Raw genomic sequence first — 21,593 nt, forward strand, 5'->3', positions numbered from 1 at the left:
GAGGCGGTAGCCTCCCCCGGACGACTATTGATGGACGAGAGAGAGAGAGAGGAGCTGAAAGAGAGGATTTTTAGAAAGCAGGCAGAGCCTCTCTCTCTAGAACACCTTTAGATTTTAATTAATCCTATTTTTGTTTATTACTTTAGCAATCTTACTTTTAATATTTCCCCTTTCTACCCATTAATCTTATTTCAACTGTTTATACCTTACTAGTAATGTATGACACAATTATTTAACAGTGTCTATTGTATAGTTGTGTTACACATACCATCTTAGCACTTTCAAGAAAAAGTACCATTTATGAGGAAAAAAAGTTATTCATCATTTCAGTATTTTAATTACAATTAGATCTCATGTACTTTAGGTAGTTTTTAAAAACACCCGTCAAGTATTGTAGGAACTAAGAATCTATAATACATTTTAAGAAGCACAATTAGTAGAAACATACCCACACTTTTTTTGTTAATATTGAAGTAAAGTACTAACAATCTATTGACGGTTATTCAACTAACTGAGGGCTTGCTCAGTTGGCCACCCTTTTATAGTTTCATATGGAATGTCAGGCAGTCAATCTTTGCTTAAAGCATAACTTGATTATTTTTCTCGTGAATGAGGATTATTTGTTAATGAACTTTCATTTCTTTATCCTATTTGATAGAATTCAAATACTTGTATTCTTCTACCATTTGTAATGAAAACAAATAATCAAAATGTTAATTTAAAAAAACAATACTTAAAAGTATAGGGGGTGTAAGGGTAATACCTCCATATTTATTTATGAAGAAAAATACACTACTACTTGTCTCCTTACCGAAACTTTTATATGAAATGGAAATGGAAATAGGAGGGGTGGTGGTGTTCCGATCCGTTTTCAAGCTTTTGGCCATTTTTAAGGCACACTTTGATGATCGGCTTTATTCATTTTGTAGAGTTTGACAAGAAAATTAATGTTGCTAAAATTTATGTTCATCGGATTTTAGAAGATACATTATCGGCACACGTAAAAACTAAAGAAAAATAAAAGCTGGTTCTGATTTAGTGTGTTTTTTGACCCAATTTTTATATTTTTTTAATTTTTATGTGTGCCGATCATATACCTATTAAAGTCTGATGAACATGATTTTTGACAATTTTAATGTTCTTGCTGAATTCTACAAAATGAATGGAGCAGATCATCAAATTATACTTGGAAAATGGCCAAAAAATTAAAAACGAACCGAGTGGGACACCACCGCTCCTCTCATCTCCGTTTCATATAAAAATTTCTCGTCTTCACCAATCCCCACCAACCCCACTAGCTTCTTGCCATTGTAGGAATCCAATAAGAACAGAGCGGTTGCCTTTCCACATCGTGAGTAGGTGAGCACCATTCGCGGTAGTTTGGTTATATTCTAAAAAGTTCATCACTTGCTTCGAAAACCCAACAAAAAAAATCGTGTCCATTTCCAAATTTCCCAACCATGGAACGCGCTCGACGCCTCGCGAACCGTTCCACCCTCCAACGCCTGGTTTCCCGCTCAAAGCCACACCGCCAAATCAAAACTCCGGCGGCCTCTCCGCTGCCGGCGTTATTTTCCCCGTCGAGGTACGTCTCATCCCCATCTCCTTGCATTCTTTATGGGAAAATCCGAAACGAGTCGTATAATGTTGGCTTCTGTATTGGATCCCAACAATTTCGATATATCTCAGTCGAATCATTAAAACCCAATGACACTTTCCCACGCCGCCATAACTCGGCAACCCCACAAGAGCAAACCAAAATGGCTGAGGTTTGCGGGTTTTCTAATCTTGATTCCCTGATAGATGCCACGGTTCCTAAATCCATTCGGTTAGAGAAAATGGGTTTTTCAAAATTCGATGAAGGGTTAACGGAAAGCCAAATGATTGAGCACATGAAGAAACTAGCTTCTAAGAACAAGGTTTTTAAGTCCTTCATTGGTATGGGGTATTATAACACCTTTGTTCCACCTGTGATTTTGAGGAACATTATGGAAAACCCGGGTTGGTATACGCAGTACACACCTTACCAGGCCGAGATATCGCAGGGTCGGCTTGAGTCCTTGCTTAATTACCAGACCATGGTTTCGGATCTCACGGGTCTCCCCATGTCGAACGCTTCGTTGTTGGATGAAGGAACGGCTGCTGCGGAAGCTATGGCCATGTGTAATAATATACAGAAGGGGAAAAAGAAGACTTTTGTCATTGGTAGTAATTGTCACCCTCAGACAATTGATGTTTGTAAGACTAGAGCTGATGGATTTGATTTGAAAGTGGTGGTTGCTGATCTCAAAGACTTTGATTACAAGTCGGGTGATGTTTGTGGTGTTCTCGTTCAGTATCCGGGTACTGAGGGGGAGGTTTTGGACTATGGGGAGTTTATAAAGAATGCGCACGCGAAAGGGGTTAAGGTTGTGATGGCGACTGATCTGTTGGCATTGACAATGTTGAAGCCGCCTGGGGAATTCAGTGCGGATATTGTTGTTGGGTCGGCTCAGAGGTTTGGGGTTCCCATGGGGTATGGAGGTCCTCATGCGGCTTTCCTGGCCACTTCCCAAGAGTACAAGCGAATGATGCCAGGGAGGATTATTGGTGTGAGTGTTGATTCTTCGGGAAAACCTGCATTGCGTATGGCAATGCAAACGAGGGAGCAGCATATCCGGAGGGACAAGGCAACCAGCAATATCTGCACTGCTCAGGTTGGAGATTGTCATCCAGTTTCTTGTCAATGTTGTCATTTTCTTGTATTTTTGTAAATACTATTTTTGTAAATTGGCCTCGTTGGATTTGAATTTGTTTGGAATTACCTAGTTGCTGTTTGTATGCATGAATGGGTGTCCAGTCCACAGGTTATTCTTTAAGAAAAACACAAACTTGGTGGGCATTTTGTCGCTGCCCCCATCTTTTAGTAATTTAGAGATGTTTTCAAGCGCCCCCTTTAGGAATTTAAACGGTTAATGATTACAATTTTAATAGGCAAAGGCTATAAGCGTTTATATGCTTTTGATTTTCTAGCTCGTTTATACTGAGGGTCATAATCAGGGTGCGACTCCTTTTGAATCTGGAACTTCAACTCCTGTTAAGCCATTCCATTGCAGTTTCATAGTATACGGATTCTGAGAATATTTGTTTGCTTCATTGCTTGGGAATTTGTGAATGATTGTTGCGTTGTTATGTAGGCATTGCTTGCAAATATGGCTGCTATGTATGCCGTTTACCATGGTCCAGACGGGCTTAAAACCATCGCCCAAAGGGTACACGGCCTTGCTGGGACATTTGCTGCTGGACTGAAAAAACTTGGTACAGTTGAAGTTCAGGAGCTTCCGTTCTTTGACACCGTGAAAATTAAGTGTGCCGACGCCAAGGCAATTGCAGATGCTGCTTACAAGGATGAGATGAATCTCCGGATTGTGGACAAGAATACAGTTAGTGTGATTTAGAGCCTTTACTTTGATTTTCGCTTTTGATTTTTGGATGACCCAATGAGATAACTGGAGTGTCATAATGTCTCAGATCACCGTTGCTTTTGATGAAACCACCTCCTTAGAGGATGTAGACAAGCTGTTTAAAATTTTCGCAGTTGGCAAGCCTGTGAGTATTGCTTAATTTTTCTCCATGCTGTAGTATCAGTAACAATTTTGTTCTTGATGGCATCAATGTTAAATGTGCGTTGATTTTCAGGTGACATTTACGGCTGCCTCTCTTGCACCAGAGGTTCAGAACATGATCCCTGCGGGCCTTGTAAGGCAGAGTCCATATCTAATTCACCCAATCTTCAACTCGTATGACTCTTTCTCCTATGGAACTTCAAACTGCTGTTATGTTGTAGTAGTTCAAAACTGATCTGACTTTTCGTTGCATTTTTAGACACCATACAGAGCATGAGCTGCTTAGATACATTCACAAACTGCAATCAAAAGATCTTTCGCTATGCCATAGTATGATTCCCTTGGGTTCTTGTACGATGAAGTTGAATGCAACAACAGAGATGATGCCAGTGACATGGCCTAGCTTTAGTGATCTGCATCCTTTTGCCCCTATTGAACAGACACAAGGTTATCAGGTATAGAAATGCTATTTTTCCTTTTGCTTCCGCTTTGAATTTCCCACCATATTTCCTTGTGTGTATATTTTGAAACCAGCTTTGTTTTTTAACAACATTTTTATGAATTGTATTTATCAGGAAATGTTCAATGATTTGGGTGAACTGTTGTGTACAATCACTGGATTCGACTCTTTCTCTTTGCAACCCAATGCTGGTGCTGCTGGCGAGTATGCTGGCCTCATGGTCATCCGTGCCTATCATCTGGTATGGGGACATTAGTTTTATTAGTTATACTGACAAAGCATTTGTGGAGTTGTAACAGAACCCTTCTGATGCTTCTTCTGAAGGGTCAGTAGGATTTTAATTAGAGACTTAATGGATATTGATGACTAATGCAACACATGACTTCTGTGCAATTGCCTCGAAATTGAGGGTATCAAGATATTGATGATTTCATACACTAAGCTATTGAAGATGGGCATTTGCCCCTACTGAAGATTATACCTCATGCGTCTAGGGAAAACATTAACATCACCACAACTCTCTGCATCTCATGAATTGTTTTCCAGATGTAAAAAGCGTGTTGTTGAAAGACTTGGGCTGATAACATTTGTAATTGATGCGGTAGGCAAGAGGAGACCATCACCGTAATGTTTGCATTATACCTATCTCTGCACATGGAACAAATCCTGCAAGTGCCGCTATGTGCGGGATGAAAATTGTTGCTGTTGGAACTGATGCCAAGGGAAACATCAACATTGAAGAGTTAAAGAAGGCTGCTGAGTCAAATAAGGACAACCTGTCTGCCCTCATGGTATTGTGGTTCACATTGACTATATGTAGGTTTGATTTTGTCGCTTTTACCAGATTATGTAAGGACTATACTAAATTTCAGGTTACATATCCTTCAACACATGGAGTTTACGAAGAAGGCATTGATGAAATATGTAAGATAATACATGACAATGGGGGTCAAGTTTATATGGATGGCGCAAACATGAATGCACAGGTTTTTCTATCACTCTCATCTTCTCAACTGTCTAAATGGGTAAAGCTGTATCGACTATCATGTATGTTTGTGTTAATGTTTGTGGCATGTTCGCTAAACATGTAAACTAATGGGTGCTGTGAGAAATGTAGGACCTCAACTGTAGAATAATAGGAGTCGCAAATCCTAAGGGATGTGAATTTTCTTCAAATTAAACCCTGTTTCTATTATCACCATGAGCAGATCAGTAGTTTCATTAGATTAACAAACCCGCCCTAGTGCAGGAACTTTCATATTGTTGGATTATCTTTCTAAGGATGTTAAATCCTGTCTTTTGGATTACTTGGTAATTCTACATTTTTCTTCTGTATGCCCTAAGCCGAATGCATCATTTGCACAAGTGTCTTTGGTAGATAAATCTGGACGTTGCTTCCTGCATCATGTTCAGGACCAGTCAATCTGGATTCTGTATTGGACTTTGCTCCCTGTGAATGATTTCTCTTTAACCCATTAGCTGCTTATAAGACCACTGTGCAAAAATAAGATTCTACATCGTGGCATAGGTGGAAAGAATAAGATTCTTTCAGTCTTTCTCTTTCCCATTCTGTGCATTCTTTTTCTTTCACTAGTTGAGCAGTTCGGTAATATTTTTTGCAATTCTCTCTCCTTGCAGGTTGGTTTGACTAGCCCGGGTTGGATTGGCGCTGATGTTTGTCATCTCAATCTCCACAAAACATTCTGTATTCCCCATGGTGGAGGTGGTCCTGGCATGGGTCCTATTGGTGTGAAGAAACATCTGGCACCTTTCCTGCCTTCACATCCTGTGGTAGGCACTCATTCAATTGCATAGATTTCTTTTAGTAGCATATCAGATTCGATCTTCCCACTGCCAAAATTGAGAAATTGCATTACTTTCACGTTTTTTTATTTTTTTTGATCCGCACATTACTTTCACGTTCCATTGCTGTTTTTATCAACTGCATATGATTCTTACTTGGATTTTATGTTCTGTTTTTATTTAATTTTGTATACGCCAAATACAAGCCACATGATTGTTTTTTTTCCTTGGTTTCATTTTCCTCCTATGAAAAACTCAATGTAAATGCACTGCGAGAGAGGATTTGCCTTTTATTTGATGCGAGACTATATAGATGCATTTTCTTGTTGCAATTATGTGATGATTACTTATACGAACCAACATTGGAAAGTAGAATCATGGATATCATATCACTTCATTTTTTGTGTTTTTGTCATTGGTGGCATTGATACACAAGAACGTCACTATTAAGCAACTAAAGTCAGTGTGGCATATTGCCTTGTTGGTGTACAATGAATCGTTGCATCAGGACTTATTTCACTTTTGAAGGTTTTTTTTTGGATCTGCAAACAATACATTATCAATGCATCCTGAATTTTATTGGACTGAACTTCTGCACATCTTTTTATTAAAACGGCTAACGATTCCTTTGTTCATCACAAATGAAGATACCTACAGGAGGTATTCCATCCCCTGACAAGGTTCAGCCTCTTGGTACCATATCTGCTGCGCCTTGGGGCTCTGCACTAATTTTGCCAATATCGTACACCTACATTGCCATGATGGGGTCCAAGGGGCTCACAGAAGCATCAAAGATAGCTATCTTGAATGCAAACTATATGGCTAAACGATTGGAGGTCGCTTCTCTTTCCTTGATTATCTTTGCACTTTCTCTTTCAAGCACAGGAACCAAGAAAGTTTATGGATGTCAATTTCATGTACTGATCATGGGCCTTTACATTTGAACATCGATAGTGGAGGCACCAATTAGTCTTTTTTAACTCTGCTTGAACATGAATAAAACCCTTTGACCTACTCTTTGAACTCGAGATGGTTTTGTTTGAGCCATGAACCAAAATAAGCTTTGACCTATTGCTCCCCTTTCAATAATTTTATGGATTATTTTTGTTGAACTGTTTACAAGCGTTAATTTCTTTTCTGAATTAACAGGACCATTACCCCATTCTTTTCCGTGGTGTCAATGGCACAGTTGCCCATGAATTCATTGTTGATTTGAGGGGCTTCAAGGTAGGTCCTATAATCATTTGCCTTGAATACTGCTTCTCCTTGGCTTGTGTTTGGACTGCATATTTGAGGAGGATTTGTTTCGGGAATGGAAAGTCATGGATAAACGTATTTGAATATACACAACGGTCTTTTCTTTCCCTCGACAAATCTGTTCACAAATCCATGGTCCAAATGTATCCTCATTACATGTTTGTGGGACTTATTGCATTCCACTATCATTGTAGAAAACTGCCGGAATAGAGCCTGAAGATGTTGCTAAAAGGCTTATGGACTACGGATTTCATGGGCCAACAATGTCATGGCCTGTTCCGGGCACACTGATGATTGAACCCACTGAAAGTGAGAGCAAGGTACAATGCTAGAAAGGAGGGATTTGCTTTCCCTTTACTTGTCTAGATTCTTGACTTCTAAAAATGCTTTGATTCCTCGTGCAGGCCGAGCTAGACAGGTTTTGTGATGCTCTGATTTCCATTAGAGAAGAAATTGCGCAGATTGAGAAAGGAAAAGCTGATGTTAACAACAATGTCCTCAAGGTAAACAAGATTGTTTCTACATCATGGCTGCAATAATCTCTTTTTTATTGAATTTTTTTTTTCAAGGCTATGAAATTTTGCAATTCCGTTCTCATATGATTTTGTACATCTTGTTCAATGTGCCTATGCGTCCATATGCTTCCAACTTTGTTTTGAATTTATGAGAATATGTTAAGAAGAATTAACTTGGAAGTGTAAGTGCAGGGAGCTCCTCATCCTCCGTCGCTGCTCATGGCAGATGCATGGCCAAAACCTTACTCTCGGGAATATGCTGCCTTCCCTGCTTCTTGGCTCCGTGCATCTAAGTTCTGGCCCTCGACAGGTGCATATCTCTTTCTTGTTCCAGCCTCCAAGTGTATGGATAGATACTTGAACTGTATGGAGCGGCAATATGAGAAGTTCATCTTTACAAAAATAAGATACGGGGGAAAAAAGAAAAGAAAAGCAAACCATTGAATCCAGTACAATCATAATTCATGAAATATTCTTAAAATCCTGCATTATTACTGACCGACGACCCCTTCATTTTAGTCCTTATCATGTGATGCTTTTCCCCTCTCAAGGGGTGTTTGCTACGGCTCAATAACATCAACTTATAGCACTTATTTTTGTCCTGAAAGCTATGCCACCATGTTTTGCACAACGTTTGCTTTCTGCTTCTGGGCCAAAAACAACTTAAAACGACAGAAAAAAATATAGGTTTGAGAAGCATCATTTTGCTGCCTTTTAGAACAATCAGCTTTTATCATAAGTTCCACTCAATTTGTTTGCATCTGAACCATATGATGCTGTGGCCGTCTCAAACAGGACGTGTTGACAATGTGTATGGCGACCGCAACCTCATCTGCACTCTTCTCCCCTCTTCGCAAGTTGTAGAAGAACAAGCTGCTGCTACTGCTTAAGCTTCAGTACCTCACTGCTGCAGAAATCAAGGCTCCTTGATGATCACGCAAAAACGAAATAAATATAGTCTCCTTTTTCGACGTCTTGTATATAATTGCATTTGAGTTCTGTCTTCTTTCTAGCTGTATTGATTATCAGCTGCCCCAAGAACAGTTGTTGCTGATTGCGGCTCAAATATTTCAATCCTGATTATTTTTACATCCATGTCCTCGTCAAAATGGAGGACGTGACATTCAAAAAAATCAAATGTCTGTCTACTGATGAAATGGGATCTCTTCAAGGAAACTGATTGTACCGTTCATCTGTACAAAGGGTGAAAATGCTTTTGACCCGTGGCACTCAAGACGCGATTTCAGTTGTATTTTCTCCAAATTTCCCTCTACATAAGTACCGAAAAAGATTACCACAAGCTTCCTTTTCGGGGGGAGTTATCTTGGTACGTTCAACAAGTGACTTGGTCATATACCAAAAGAGTGCTGCTATGAGTACCGACCGGCCAGGGAGGGAAATCGTACCGATTGGTCACGCCGGGCTGTCTCCGGCCACCGGACGGCCGATCCGAGCCGTCCAAAAATTCTAAAAAAAAAACCGAGGGCCTCCCGCGGGAATCAACAGCATATGAGTGTGTAGGGTGTTTGATTCGAGCACCCCTTTTTCGTGTATATACACGTATATATATACACAAAAAGGGGTGTTTGGATCAAGCACCCTACACACCTCGGATGCCGTTGATTCCCGCAATGGGCCCCTCGGTTTTTTATTTTAAAATTTTTGGATGGCTCGGATCAGCCGTCCGGCGGCCGGAGACGGCCCAGCGCGGCCGGTCGGTACGATTTCCCTCCCAGCTGTCGGTACATATATCATTATTGATACAAAAAAGCTATGCTATCGAACAGTTGAGCACCGATGGTGCATAGACGTCATACGGACCAACTTTGAGGTTCCACACAAATGATCCTACTGTTGCAAAGGCCTCACTACTTCTGAAACACTTGAATGGCTGAACCGTGAGTTTTTTGCTGGTGAAGTAGTTTAGAGCATCAGCAGTGGAATAAGCAAATGTGAATAATCAAAACATGCCACCTCAGATTTTGATTATCCATTTAGAGGTTGCTAAAGTTAACAACGTTAAATCCCACATTGGTTATTTTTTGCCTATAATCAAAACCAATGGGCCCTAAAAAAAATTTCCTTCATTTCACACATACTTTTTGAAATAACGGTTTTTGAAGGAAACAAAATGGTTTTTTGAAACAAAAAATAGTTTTTCAAAAAACACACTTTGTTCACTTAAAAACTATAAATACAATTTTGGGAAATTTTGAAAGAATTGTCTTTACACAAATAATTTTGAAATTTTAAAACTATAAATACAGTTTTTTAAAAACAGATTGTGTAAAAAACAATTTTCTATAAAAGAGTTTTGAATTTTTAAAAACAATTTTTTGAAAAACACACTTTATTTACTTACAGTTTTTAAAATTTTTGAAATTTTTTTTTTGTAAAAAAAAAAAGGTTTCTGAAAAAAAAATAGAAAAAAAATCTAAAAGTTACAGTTTTTTAAAATTATTTTTTGAAAACATTGTTGAGAGAGAGAGAGAATGTTTTTGTGTAATGTTGGTGTACTTGATTGAGAGATAAAATTTGGTTATTGACAAAATATTACTAGTTTTGATTATTGAAGAACCAAAATTTGATGAGTTGTTAAGAGGTTGCTAGATTTGGTTATTCCAATGTGAACACTTTTTTGATCTAACATTACTAGCTTTAACAATTTTTTGTTTTGCTTATTCCACTGTGATGCTCTTAGGAAAAGACAGTAAAAGAGATGACAAAAACAAAATTGAGAAGGACAAAAAGAAAGGTCAATTAAAAGTTGAGTGCAAGTAAAAGTTTCCCTTGAGATGACACTGTTGAGTATCGAATTGGGTCATCATCTCCTTGTAACCATTGCTCTGTGGTGCTACACTTACTGTTCAATATTTCACCGTCCGTCCGGAAACTCTTTTTTAGAAGAGTTTTTTTTTTAAATCCGAACTATCCAAAATACTTTCGGAAAGTGAGATTAAGCGGTGAGGAGAGAGGTAAAAATTGAGCGGTGGCCATAGATTTTCCGTTGATCTTAGAGTACTCAAAAAATTTATTTATGCAAACAAACAATTTAGATCGAACAATCATTCCACGTAACTAAGTATGCTTTCTTTTTCAAGAAAATGATGGCTCTTCAAATTCACAAAAGAAACAAACATCTTAACAGCGGTCATGGTTATTCAACCATTTTAATTTCTTGCATGAATAAGGGTGCCTAATTTTTTGGGTATCTTTGCCCAAGCATTTTTCGTTGTTTTTTCTTGACTTCTTACTAGATTCGGATCAAATTTTTTGAATCTATCATTCGTCTTGACAGAGAAATCTGAAAAGTAAAAACACAATGACCAAAATTGAATAAAAATTCACCGAGGACGAAAAAAGTTGGAAAAAATGTCTTTTAGTGTCTTTGCTGTCATTTTATATGAACTTTTAAAAGTTTGGTCTATAGTTTATACAGAGTACTACTTTTCTGATTTTTCACGTTGAGATAGAAAGTAAATAAAAACTAAATAGTATCGACTGTCATTACCAAGATTAATGCAGCTCAAAGGCAACCTACCTTTTATTTTTTCCCTAAAATGAGGCAAACTAGCATTGAAATTATCAAGAAGTGAGGAGAGACTTATGATAGGGGTGTTAACAGTTTGGTTCGATCCAGTTTTTGGCAAATTTGAAACCGAAACTGAACGGGATTTTATTTAAAACCAGACCAAACGGTCCAAACCAGTATTTATTTAGGGTTTTTTAGGCCGCGCCGGTTCGGTTTTTCGGTTTTTAATAACACCCCTACTTATGAGTATGATGGGCTCATCAAGAACCAACATCAAATGGAGTCTGGATCCATGGCGTGTTCTTTTCCTACTGATGGTAATCCTGAGAAGCCAATGGATCCAAGAGGCTTAGAGCAGCAAATGTTTTCGTATATGGTGGCAAATAATCCCAAGGTTCGGTCAGTTTCAACCAACATTGATGACATATCGGCCGCTCATGAGACTCCACAACCAATGCAGATAAAACGTTACGCGCGATGGGGAGACTTTGCAAGAGAACTCCAAAACATGTGATGCACCTAGGCAAGATTGCTCGACCAACCAGATTTAGGCACAGAACCGCGAAGGCTCAAGACCAGAGATTAGTCTCAACAAACCGTTTAGGAGGCAGAAACGTGTTATTCTTGGAAGAAAGTTTCTCCTCGTTGATTATGATCTTCGTTCATCCCTTGAAACTGGTGTGCATTTTCAGTTCTTTCATCAGCCTAACGTCTCCATGGCCATGTTATAGAGAAAGAGTCTTTGGAGACGGCTATGACCTATGAGCTGCCAAATAGAGCGTCTAGTGACAAACTAGATATTTTGAGTGAAAAGCTCAAACCTATTACTTTGGTCACCATATCCTGACATAACAAGCCGCGCCAGCTCAATTGAAGATCGGATTGTGGTGAATACCCCAATGTCGGAGCATTATGACCACGCTCCTGAGCATGTTTAGCCTTTTTCGTGCAAGTCCGTTCAAGAAATTGTCCACATCCGTGGGGGCACTTCTAAACGAATACAATCGTCAAAGTAAAGCTACTTAGATTTTGATGACCAGAAGAAGCGCAAAAGAGATCATTGAATCGAGGATGCCATAATGATCCGAGTCTCTTTCCCCTACGTTGGGCACTTTAGCATTGACCCAGCTAATGAGTTTTGTTTTTCGAGTGATAACTATTTGCTCTATTTTTGTTGGGTTTTTATTTTGTTTTTGGGTGCTCATCGTTTTCTGCAGGTTGTTTTTTGGAATGTGCCGCGGTTATGTGTTCTTGTCTTGCATAACTGATTAGCTGTTGTGGTTTGTCCAATCATATGCATGATCCGGTCGAGAATACATCAAGCATCCTTTTTGGCAAGATTTGCTACATCTTTCAGGATCTTCTCAAAGAAAATCATATCATATGGATGTGTTGCGCGATGAATTTCTCTTTTTGAATTTCTTTGTTGGCTTTGTGTTCTTATTAGCTTGTTGTCTTGTTTTTTCTTGTCTGTTTTTTTATTTCTTGTATTGTCAGTATTTATATCCACAAAGTTCTCTTTTGATGCCAAAAAAAAAAGGGCCAACATCAAGTTGCGGATGGCCTGCCAATATCAACATCAAGAACCTCTTTGGATTAGGCTGTAAGAGAGAATTATTTTGTAAAATTACTAGTTTCAGTGTTGGTGGCTTGCATTTGAGAGGAACTTTTTGGTATAACGGGTATATAACCCATTTGGTATCCCTTCTTCACAAAAAAATTGACACGTGGCAAACAAAGTCTAAAACAAAATTTGAGGGCTTCAGTTGTAATTCCCGTACAAACTACTCCTCTTCCCGTACAAAGGCTCGGTTATCTTTAACTTAATTTTTTTTTATTTTGTATGTTTTGTTTGTCTTTTTGAATTATTGTTCGATTCACGTGTTATTTTTGAAATTAATCATCCGTCCAGACGAGAGGGGTCTAAGAAGTACAAAGTTATGAAAAAAAAATCAATAAAGACGAAAAAAGTATCAACAACTATTTTTTAGAGCTTAAGTGTCGTTTTATTTGAAATTTTTCTTTGATCCATATTTTTATAGATTGGGTATTTTCTCATTTTTATATCTTTCAATCCATATATAGGGTATTTTTAACATTATAAATTGAAAGATATAAAAATTTCTTAAAATGTTCGGAATAGTAATATGGATACTCAATATGGAACGGAGGGAGTATTTGTTCGAAACTTATTTTGGTATTTTTTACATTTCGCAACTTTTCGTTTAGCTTTTTGTCGTAATTTTTAGAGTTAATCATTCATCTTGATGAAACGAATCGGTAAAGTATAAAACTATGAACCGATGAAAAATTTCAAATAAAACGACACTTAAGCTCTAAAAGACAGTTGTTTGATACTCCCTCCGTCCCTTATTTAGAGTCCAATATTCTATTTTGGGTTGTCCCTTAGTAAATGTCCATTTTGCAAAGTTAGTAGGTAAAAGTTGGTGTATTGTCTATTTTGTCCCTAAAAGTAAATTCCATTTTAAAAAGTTAATGAGTAAAAGTGTAATGATGATGGGTAAGTAGGGAAAGTGGAGGAAAAAGTTGATGTGAAAGGTATAATGATGATGTTTTTTTAATAAGTTGGAGTTACGAAGCAAGACACTTAAAAAGAGACGGAGGAATTACTTTTTTTCGTCTTTGTTGATTTTTTTGTTGGTCATAATTTTATATTTCTTAGACTCCTCTCGTCTAGACGGATGATTAATTTTAAAAATATCACGTGAATCTAACAAAAATTTTAAAAAGACGAACAAAGAATACAAAATAAAAAAAACAATTAAGTTAAAGATAACCAAGCCTTTGTACGGAAAGAAGAGTCGTTTGTACGGGAATTACCTCAAATTTTGTTTTAGATTTTGTTTGCCATGTGTCAAATTTTTTGAGAAGAAAGGATACCAAGTACGTTATATACTCGTTGTACCAAAAAGTTTCTCTGCATTTGAGTGGTCGAAGGAAAGAATAGTAAATGCACATAAGTTGGTTCAAACTTAAAAAAAAAAATTGAAAAACCCGACATCAAGGTCACATTTTGGGCCTACAATCCAAGTCCGTGCAAGAAAATATAGAGCATGAAATCTACGACCATACCGAAAAAGATCTATAGTACGCACATACCGGAAAAGATCCAGACCCGTCGCTCATGGCCACACCTCTCCTCCGCCTCCCACCACCACCACAACCCTTTCTCTCTCCTCCCACCCCCACCTCCACCTTCCCCCCAAAAACCCATCACCGCCGTAACCCCATAACACCCTTCTTCTCGTCCCCATCCTTCAGAAACGGACGCACCCCACCGGAAACAGAGTGCCCTGTTCCACTCGACCAACAGCCCGTCAACGAGTACCAGTCCCTCTCCACCTCCTTCCCCTTCAACTGGGCCGCCGCCGACCTCGTTGAGTACTGCTCTCGCTTGCTCGCCGTTGGATCGTCGTTCGCCGTGTTTGTTGGGCTCCCCGTGGCCTGGCTCGGCTCCGTTGGGCCCCAGTCGGAGCCGCTGAAGCCCGCCTTGGCTGCTGTTTCGAGTGGGTTGTTTGTGGTCACGCTTGCTGTCGTGAGGATGTACTTGGGTTGGTCTTACGTTGGCAATCGGTTGCTCAGTGCCACTGTTGAATGTGCGCTCTCTCTCTCTTACACTCTCTGCCTGTTTTTAACTTAATTTTTCGAGATTGTCTTTTTTGAGTGTGGGGTGGTTGATGGTTGGGGTGAATTCTCTCTCTGTTTAAGTCAATCCTTGTATTTGGAGTAAACGTGTCAAATGCGTCGGGCTGGCACGGGAACAATTTTAAAGGAGCCGGGCACGGAACGGAAGTGGGCTGGGCACGACACTGTCCTAGACGGGTACAACACAGAAGTGGTCCGGGCACGGGACAAGGCACAACAAATACTAAGTTATTTGTTGTTACACAAACTTTATACCAAGTTGTTTGTTGTTACACAATCTTTTTTCCCAAGGAAACTCAGTTGGAGATGGGCTGGCACGGGCACGGGCACGGCACGGCATGTCACGATAAAAAAAAATGGCTTGACACGATTAAGTAGACGGGCCGGCACGACACGATTAAAAAATGGCATGAAAGTAAACGGGCCGGCATGGCATGAAGCACGGTTGGCACGAAGCTAAACAGGCTAGACCGGCACGACCCGTTTGACACCACTTTTGACACCTCTAATTTGGAGTACTGTGTGTTTGACATTTTGAATTGATGGGGTGAATTCCATCTATGAGGGTGTCTGTGTGTGTCTTAAGTTAGTTCTTGGATTTTTGGGTTCTGGGTGTTTGATGGATAGGGTGGATTCTGACTGTTTCTGTTGGTGCAGATGAAGAGACGGGGTGGTATGATGGTCAGGTACGTTTTCATCTCTTACTGGACTACTCGTTTTAGGGACTACCATGGACTATGATACATGATCCTTCATAATGTACTAAAAGTAACCGTGTCGGACACTCGACACTCGGATAAGGGTATGGATTCGTTTCAGACATGTTTAGTTGGATAATAACTTGGCAAGCATAGTTTCGAACTCATATTTTTTGATAAGCTATGCACAGAGCTCCTATAAACAATATCCATGAAAAGGTATTTAACAACTAGTAAATACCATTTAAGTTAGAAAAGGGATATGTATCTATATATCTGTGTGTGTGTGTGTGTGTTTGTGTTAAGGATTTCAAATTTTCTGGCGTGTCCCATATCCTTGGAATGAAAATTAAAGGAAGCCCATACTTAGACACGTACCTGCACCCAGCAGCCGTACCTAAGTCCATGTGACATAGCTCAATGGTGTCTTGGCTTATTTGTTAGTTTGTCACGCATGAAAAGAGAGGATGATGTTGTTCTGTGATTGTCATTCCATATATACTGTAAGTTTGAGCCATGTTCTTTCCAAATTGTAGAAGGCCATCTGTATTCTGTAAGGCAGTTTCAGTTTGTTGAACGTTTGTGGATACAGATGTCTTGCTGTGGTGCTATTCATATGAATCTGCCCTTATTGTTCACACAGCCATTACTTGCATGGTTGTCATGACGATTGATGACAAATTACGATTTTGAGGACATGGTACCCATTTGTTGTTGGAAATCAATCAAGACTAGGATGTGAAACCTTTTGGGCAGCATTTACGAGTGTAAATGGCTTTGATTTTGGTATTTGAAATAAGCGTGCTTGAGAAAATTGTTCTACAAACTGCCTCACTTAGTCTTCCAGATCTGCATATTGACTGAATTCATTTCGAGTTCATTCAGCCTTTAATTGATTTGTTAATGGATCATTTGTGACTGAATTTCCTAGTCTACACTTCAACCATTAAATGAGGTAAGCATTGTTTGTATCATTTGAAATTTTGTCAGGGTGCATCTTTGTTTGTGAGTTCTTTTTTCCCTTAGAACATCAGAGCCTGACTTGCTCTATTGCCTACTACTTCGAAAAACACAAAGAAGGAATTGTTCATCCATCTCAACTTGTGCATTTGTTATAGTGGTTGATAGTTGGAATCTAAACTGGAGTTCCTCAACAGATATGGGTGAAGACAGCTGAAGTTTTGGCACGTGACCGTCTTCTAGGTTCATTTTCTGTAAGTATTGCATAGTGAACGCATTTTTTGTATTTTGTGAAAGCAATGGTTACCCAGTTCCCGTGGGCCATTAGTTAGAAAGCTGTAAAATAGTTGTACATTCCTCAAGTAATGTTTTGTGGCTAAGAATGTAAAACACTTCATGCATTGCTGACCGATGCACCAGTGGCACATGTTAGAATAGAAGATGAATTCGAGTAAGGGTTTTGCCACCAAATGTTACTCAAAAAGCACATGATTTTAGTATGATGTTATTCTTGATCAAATGAATCAGTAAGAAGCATATCTGAAAACATGAATTTGATCGATCATTTGAGTAATCTTCATTTGAGTAATCTTCATGGTCTTCTACTCCTTTTGTTGAAAGAGGAAGAAAAGCAATGAATATTGGTGATTTTCATGTTGGAGTCCTGCTTTCTTGTATTAAGCTGTATCTGCCAGTGTGAGCTTATTCTTGGAATTTTGAAGGAAATTTGATACCAATGAAAAACTCATATGATTAGACCACTTAGGCGCTTACTGTTCTGGTCCTCTGCTTTCTTTAGCATTTTCGATGATAATAAATCCATGCTCGACTCAAAACCAGTAAGATCACGATCATCATATAAAAACTGTGGTCTTGTACCTTGATTCTCAATAGCGTGGTGCAGTCTTTCTTCGAAGTTGCTTTGTTTAATGTCCAAAAACTTTGTGTTGATTTTCTTTTGTTCAAGTAATGAGCTTCCTACCAAAGATTTAGAGAAAAATATTATTGTGGCTGAACTTGGGTGAAACTGTCTTCAGAGAAAATATCTTCCCATAACCTCAACTTCCCTCTTCCGTTTAACTGACAGGTGAAGCCCGTGCTGAGCAGACTAAAGATTACACTTGTTGGACTAGCGGCATCACTATTTATATGTGCTGTGCTCCTGATCAATCTCGAGGGCAACCAAAAGAGCTCGTACATATCATCTGGGGAACCTGCTGGAAGAGCTGTACCGGGAGTTTACAGTGACGAGTCTGCCAGATTATTTGAACCGGACGCATTTTGTGGCGAACCTGATCTTCAATAAAACTCCATGATCAATCATCAATGTCTTTATGTGGTGCATTACTGCTTTCTGTACAGCTTTTATATTGCCATGCAGGTGCATTGTATTCTCTGTATATCGATTTTTTCTCCTGTTTTGGATACACGTACTGTAAAATTTTAAATGTTAATAAAATTTGGAGTCTCATGTAATCGCGATTGGCACAAGACACGAAAACGAATATGTTCTGATACTTTATGTATGCCCGTAAAATTCAAGCTTTCTTTATGCCTGTCAAATTCGACTTGAAGAATTTGACACTGATTGGTGGGTGGGGGGCTGTTTTGTGAATGCCAAATTTTCAGATATCAAATAGTCATATAATTAAAGCCTTCAAAAGATTAAGACATCTCCATGATGTCGAGCACCCCTGCAGAGCGGTCAATCCGGCCTTTCATTTTGGCAATCGACGGCTGAGATATGTATGCCCTCATATTCATTCCGAGCCGTCCACGCCGAGATGAACGACCGGATCGACCGCTCGGCAGCATCCCCTGTCACAAGCTAAGGTTAGAGATGCTCCCACAACAGAGTTGCAGTGGATGGCATTCTAGGAATCAAAGTTGGACGACATGCTTCCAGATACAAAGCACCCCTTGATCTCGTTTACATGATTTTGTACATTATTCATTCAGTAAGTATGTTCACACAGACAATTTCCACACAGATCGCGCACAGATCCGTGTGTGGGGCTCATTTTGGGTCCCACACAAATGATCCGAGCGTTCATTAAATCTAAAACAATTTTTCAAGGGCTTCCGCGAAAAATCAATAATCCGATACCTATAGGTGCTCAATTTAATCATTTAACTTTTCATTATCTTGAAATCCGAATGAAAAGTTAAATGATTAAATCGAGCATTTATAAATATCGGATTGAGCCAATTTTTTGCGGAGGCCTTTGAAAAAATGTTTTACATTTAATGAATGGTTCGGATTATTTTTATGGGACCCGCAGTGGGCCCCACAACAAATCTATGCCCTTTTGTTGTGTGTGTATGGAGGATTGGCTTGTTTTGTGGATGTGAACGACGAAGCCATTTTGGTTGAAGGCCCCAAAATACCCTTGTATGTATGCCATGAGTGTGCAGGGTTGGGTAGTGTTGTTGAGGTCGTTTGGGTAGTTTGCCATCCTCTGACTAGTGACTGGGGTGTGCAGACCTTAGCTTTTTTTCTTTTCTTTTTTTTTACTTTAATGGGTTTTCAGACTTTCCATGTCCTTTTTTCGCGCTTTGGTTTATGCCTTGAGGTTTTGTGTGGGGGTGGTTTCGTAAAGTTGTTCATGGATTTGGTCTGCTGTCCCCCTATGGAATCTATTTGATTAGGCCAGCAATGAAAAGGTTCTGCAGGAACCCGAGTAATAATCTTGTGTGGATTTGATGAGGCATGCTTTAAACTTCTCGTTCTATGCATTTATGCTTGCTCTATTTTTGTTTCAAAGTTTCTGCGCAATAACTGGTATGAAGGTATGATCAAGATGTCAAACCTTGCTTTGTTCTTGATCCTCTCCGAGAGGGGTGGAGTAAATCTTCAGAAAAACTGAATAATAATCTTCTCCGAATTCGATGAGGTATGCTCTATTTTTTTCACTCACTCTTTTGTCCTTGCTCTGTCCTTGATTAGTGTTTCTTCGTATGAGCTGGTATGGGGACAATCAGAACTGGGTTGGCATGGGTTGGGAGGAGGAATGATGAACAAATATTGGAAGAAATCTGGCATTGATTGCTGAGGTGTACATACCAAATCTTATATTGACCTTTCTAACGTCATTGAAATCATTGCATCATGATCGTTGGATGATTGTCCTCTATATTTCCGAGAAGGATCTGCCAACTTGCAGAGGCATAGGGAATAAAAAAGAAAAGAGGTGTGGATTAGTACACTTGCATGAGTTGGCATATATAATCAAAGCGTGAATTCAATCTTCTACTTATAGTTATAGCGTTGTCAGGTCTGTGTTACTTGTGTGTACTGCTTCCTACTGACTTAATACAGTTGGGTTATACTACCCATAAAAGAGGTCTGCTCTGTCTTTTTTCAATAACACTTTTGTTGTATGAGCTGGTATGGGGATAATCAGAACTAGGTTGGCATGGCTTAGGAGCATGAATGCTCAACAAATATTGGAAGAAATCTTGCATTGATTGCTCGGATGTACATACCAAATCTCATCTTGATCTTTCTGACATCATTGCACTTGTCCTCTCTATAGGTCTCGAAAAGGACTTGCCAACTCGTAGAGGCAGAGGGATAGAAAAAGGGAAAAGAGGGGTGGATTGGTATATTAGCATGAGTTGGCATATGTAATCAAATTGTGAATGAAATCTCCTACTTATAATGTTGTCAGGTCTGTACTACTTGTGTGTACTATTTCCTATTGCCATAGGATAGTTGGGTTATGCTCTCCAAGCACAAAAGGATATGGCTTGACTAACATCGTTGAAATATTTATACGTGCCGTGAACTCCTCATTGGGATATACTGTAGGGGTGGCAAATTGACCCAAACCTATTAAGAAATTCAAATCCACCTTCTAAAAAATAAACTCAACCCAGCTCATTTATTAATTGAATCAGAATGGGTCTAACCCGTCTAACCTATTTATTAATTAGGTCTTAATGGGTTCACTTAAATAACCCAATAAGTTATGCATATAACCCATGGAAAAAAATCCTTTTATCCTCGATCTCCTCCTGATTCTTCTCCGATTCGTCTCGTGTCTCGGCGGTGGTGGAGGCTAGCAGGTCGTCGTCCAAGAGGAGATCTTCTGCGGCCACGTCGGCGGCGACGGTGACTGATACGATACCTGCGTCGGGCTTCGCCGTCGAAGATGACAGCGAGAAGGAGGAGTAAAATGAGGGAGAAGGGGTTCGTATTTTCAGTGATCAAAGAGCGCCATGAATTAACATCACCAATTCGGTCTGTTGAGATTGGTTTCAGATTGTCGTTTGGTATTGGTATTGGTATTGGTATTGTGAATTTTGCTGTACAACAAAAATTATCTACAGTTTCTCCGTTGTATTGCGTCGTGGTAGCAGCTGCATAGAAATTTATCCTTGATGTCGATTACTTATTGACTGGGGTTATCAACAATCCAATCATGATTTCAAATTCTTTTCAATAACAGAAGGAAAACTCAGTTGCAGAGAGAGAGAGATATGTAAAGAGCTTAATGCCATAATGTAGAGAGAGAGAGAGAGAGGGGTAAAGAGCTAGATGGCACAATATTGGCTTATCATTCTACGTTTTGCTTTTGGACGTAAAAATTGGTCAATTCATTCGAATTATTTTTTACTAGATGCTAAAATTTCAACAGAATCTCCGTTCGGTTCAGTAATTTTAGTATATAAAGGTAATTTGGTCATTTTAGTATATAAGGGTATTATGGTAATTTTATTATATAGAGGTAATTTGGTCATTAAAATGTATAAGGGTAAAATATGGTCATTTTAGTGTATATGGGTATTTTAGTCATTTTAAATTTAATATATATAATTGGCCGGGTTAATGGGCGGGGCGGGTTTGATTTCAAATAAATGGGTTGGGTTGGGTAGGGTATGGGTAATTGGGCTCATAACTAATTGGGTCTAAATGGGTCAATGACCCATTAAAGACCCAACCCATTAATAACTTATCCAATTTGACTCAAACCTGTCCATTTGACACCCCTAGAATATAGCGCACCAGTCCGATTGTGGAGACTTCGCCTCAGCTCTTTGGTCTCCACTCTGGTTGAGGTAAACTGCTCTTCCCACGCCTCCAAATAGCAAACT

The 21,593-nt window shown here is 39.1% G+C and overlaps 2 protein-coding genes across 2 annotated transcripts; both read left to right on the top strand.

Moving 5' to 3' along the window:
- Positions 1–1,297: 1,297 nt before the first annotated feature.
- LOC131306713 (glycine dehydrogenase (decarboxylating), mitochondrial-like) lies at positions 1,298–8,874 on the top strand. The gene is made up of 15 exons (XM_058333122.1): positions 1,298–2,696; positions 3,177–3,422; positions 3,511–3,588; positions 3,679–3,779; positions 3,865–4,060; positions 4,181–4,306; positions 4,671–4,856; positions 4,938–5,051; positions 5,704–5,856; positions 6,516–6,704; positions 7,018–7,095; positions 7,320–7,445; positions 7,530–7,628; positions 7,833–7,950; positions 8,436–8,874. The coding sequence occupies exons 1-15, from the start codon at positions 1,461–1,463 to the stop codon at positions 8,528–8,530; spliced, it is 3,141 nt and encodes a 1,046-aa protein (XP_058189105.1). The 5' UTR covers positions 1,298–1,460; the 3' UTR covers positions 8,531–8,874.
- A 5,322-nt stretch (positions 8,875–14,196) lies between these two features.
- LOC131306714 (uncharacterized protein ycf36) lies at positions 14,197–17,972 on the top strand. Its single transcript, XM_058333123.1, has 4 exons — positions 14,197–14,789; positions 15,496–15,524; positions 16,694–16,750; positions 17,584–17,972. Exons 1-4 carry the CDS (start codon positions 14,318–14,320, stop codon positions 17,800–17,802), a joined length of 777 nt encoding a protein of 258 aa, XP_058189106.1. The 5' UTR covers positions 14,197–14,317; the 3' UTR covers positions 17,803–17,972.
- The last annotated feature ends 3,621 nt before the right edge of the window (positions 17,973–21,593 follow it).

Source organism: Rhododendron vialii, chromosome 11a (genome assembly GCF_030253575.1).
Source record: "Rhododendron vialii isolate Sample 1 chromosome 11a, ASM3025357v1".
Lineage (NCBI taxonomy): Eukaryota > Viridiplantae > Streptophyta > Magnoliopsida > Ericales > Ericaceae > Rhododendron > Rhododendron vialii.

Coding starts and splice junctions, on each gene's coding strand:
- LOC131306713 (XM_058333122.1), top strand. CDS start 1,461: ATGGAACGCGCTCGACGCCTCGCGAACCGTTCCACCCTCCAACGCCTG. Junction 3,423..3,510: donor GGATTGTGGACAAGAATACA/GTTAGTGTGATT, acceptor ATAATGTCTCAG/ATCACCGTTGCTTTTGATGA. Junction 7,446..7,529: donor CCACTGAAAGTGAGAGCAAG/GTACAATGCTAG, acceptor TTCCTCGTGCAG/GCCGAGCTAGACAGGTTTTG.
- LOC131306714 (XM_058333123.1), top strand. CDS start 14,318: ATGGCCACACCTCTCCTCCGCCTCCCACCACCACCACAACCCTTTCTC. Junction 15,525..16,693: donor CGGGGTGGTATGATGGTCAG/GTACGTTTTCAT, acceptor GTTCCTCAACAG/ATATGGGTGAAGACAGCTGA. Junction 16,751..17,583: donor GTCTTCTAGGTTCATTTTCT/GTAAGTATTGCA, acceptor TTTAACTGACAG/GTGAAGCCCGTGCTGAGCAG.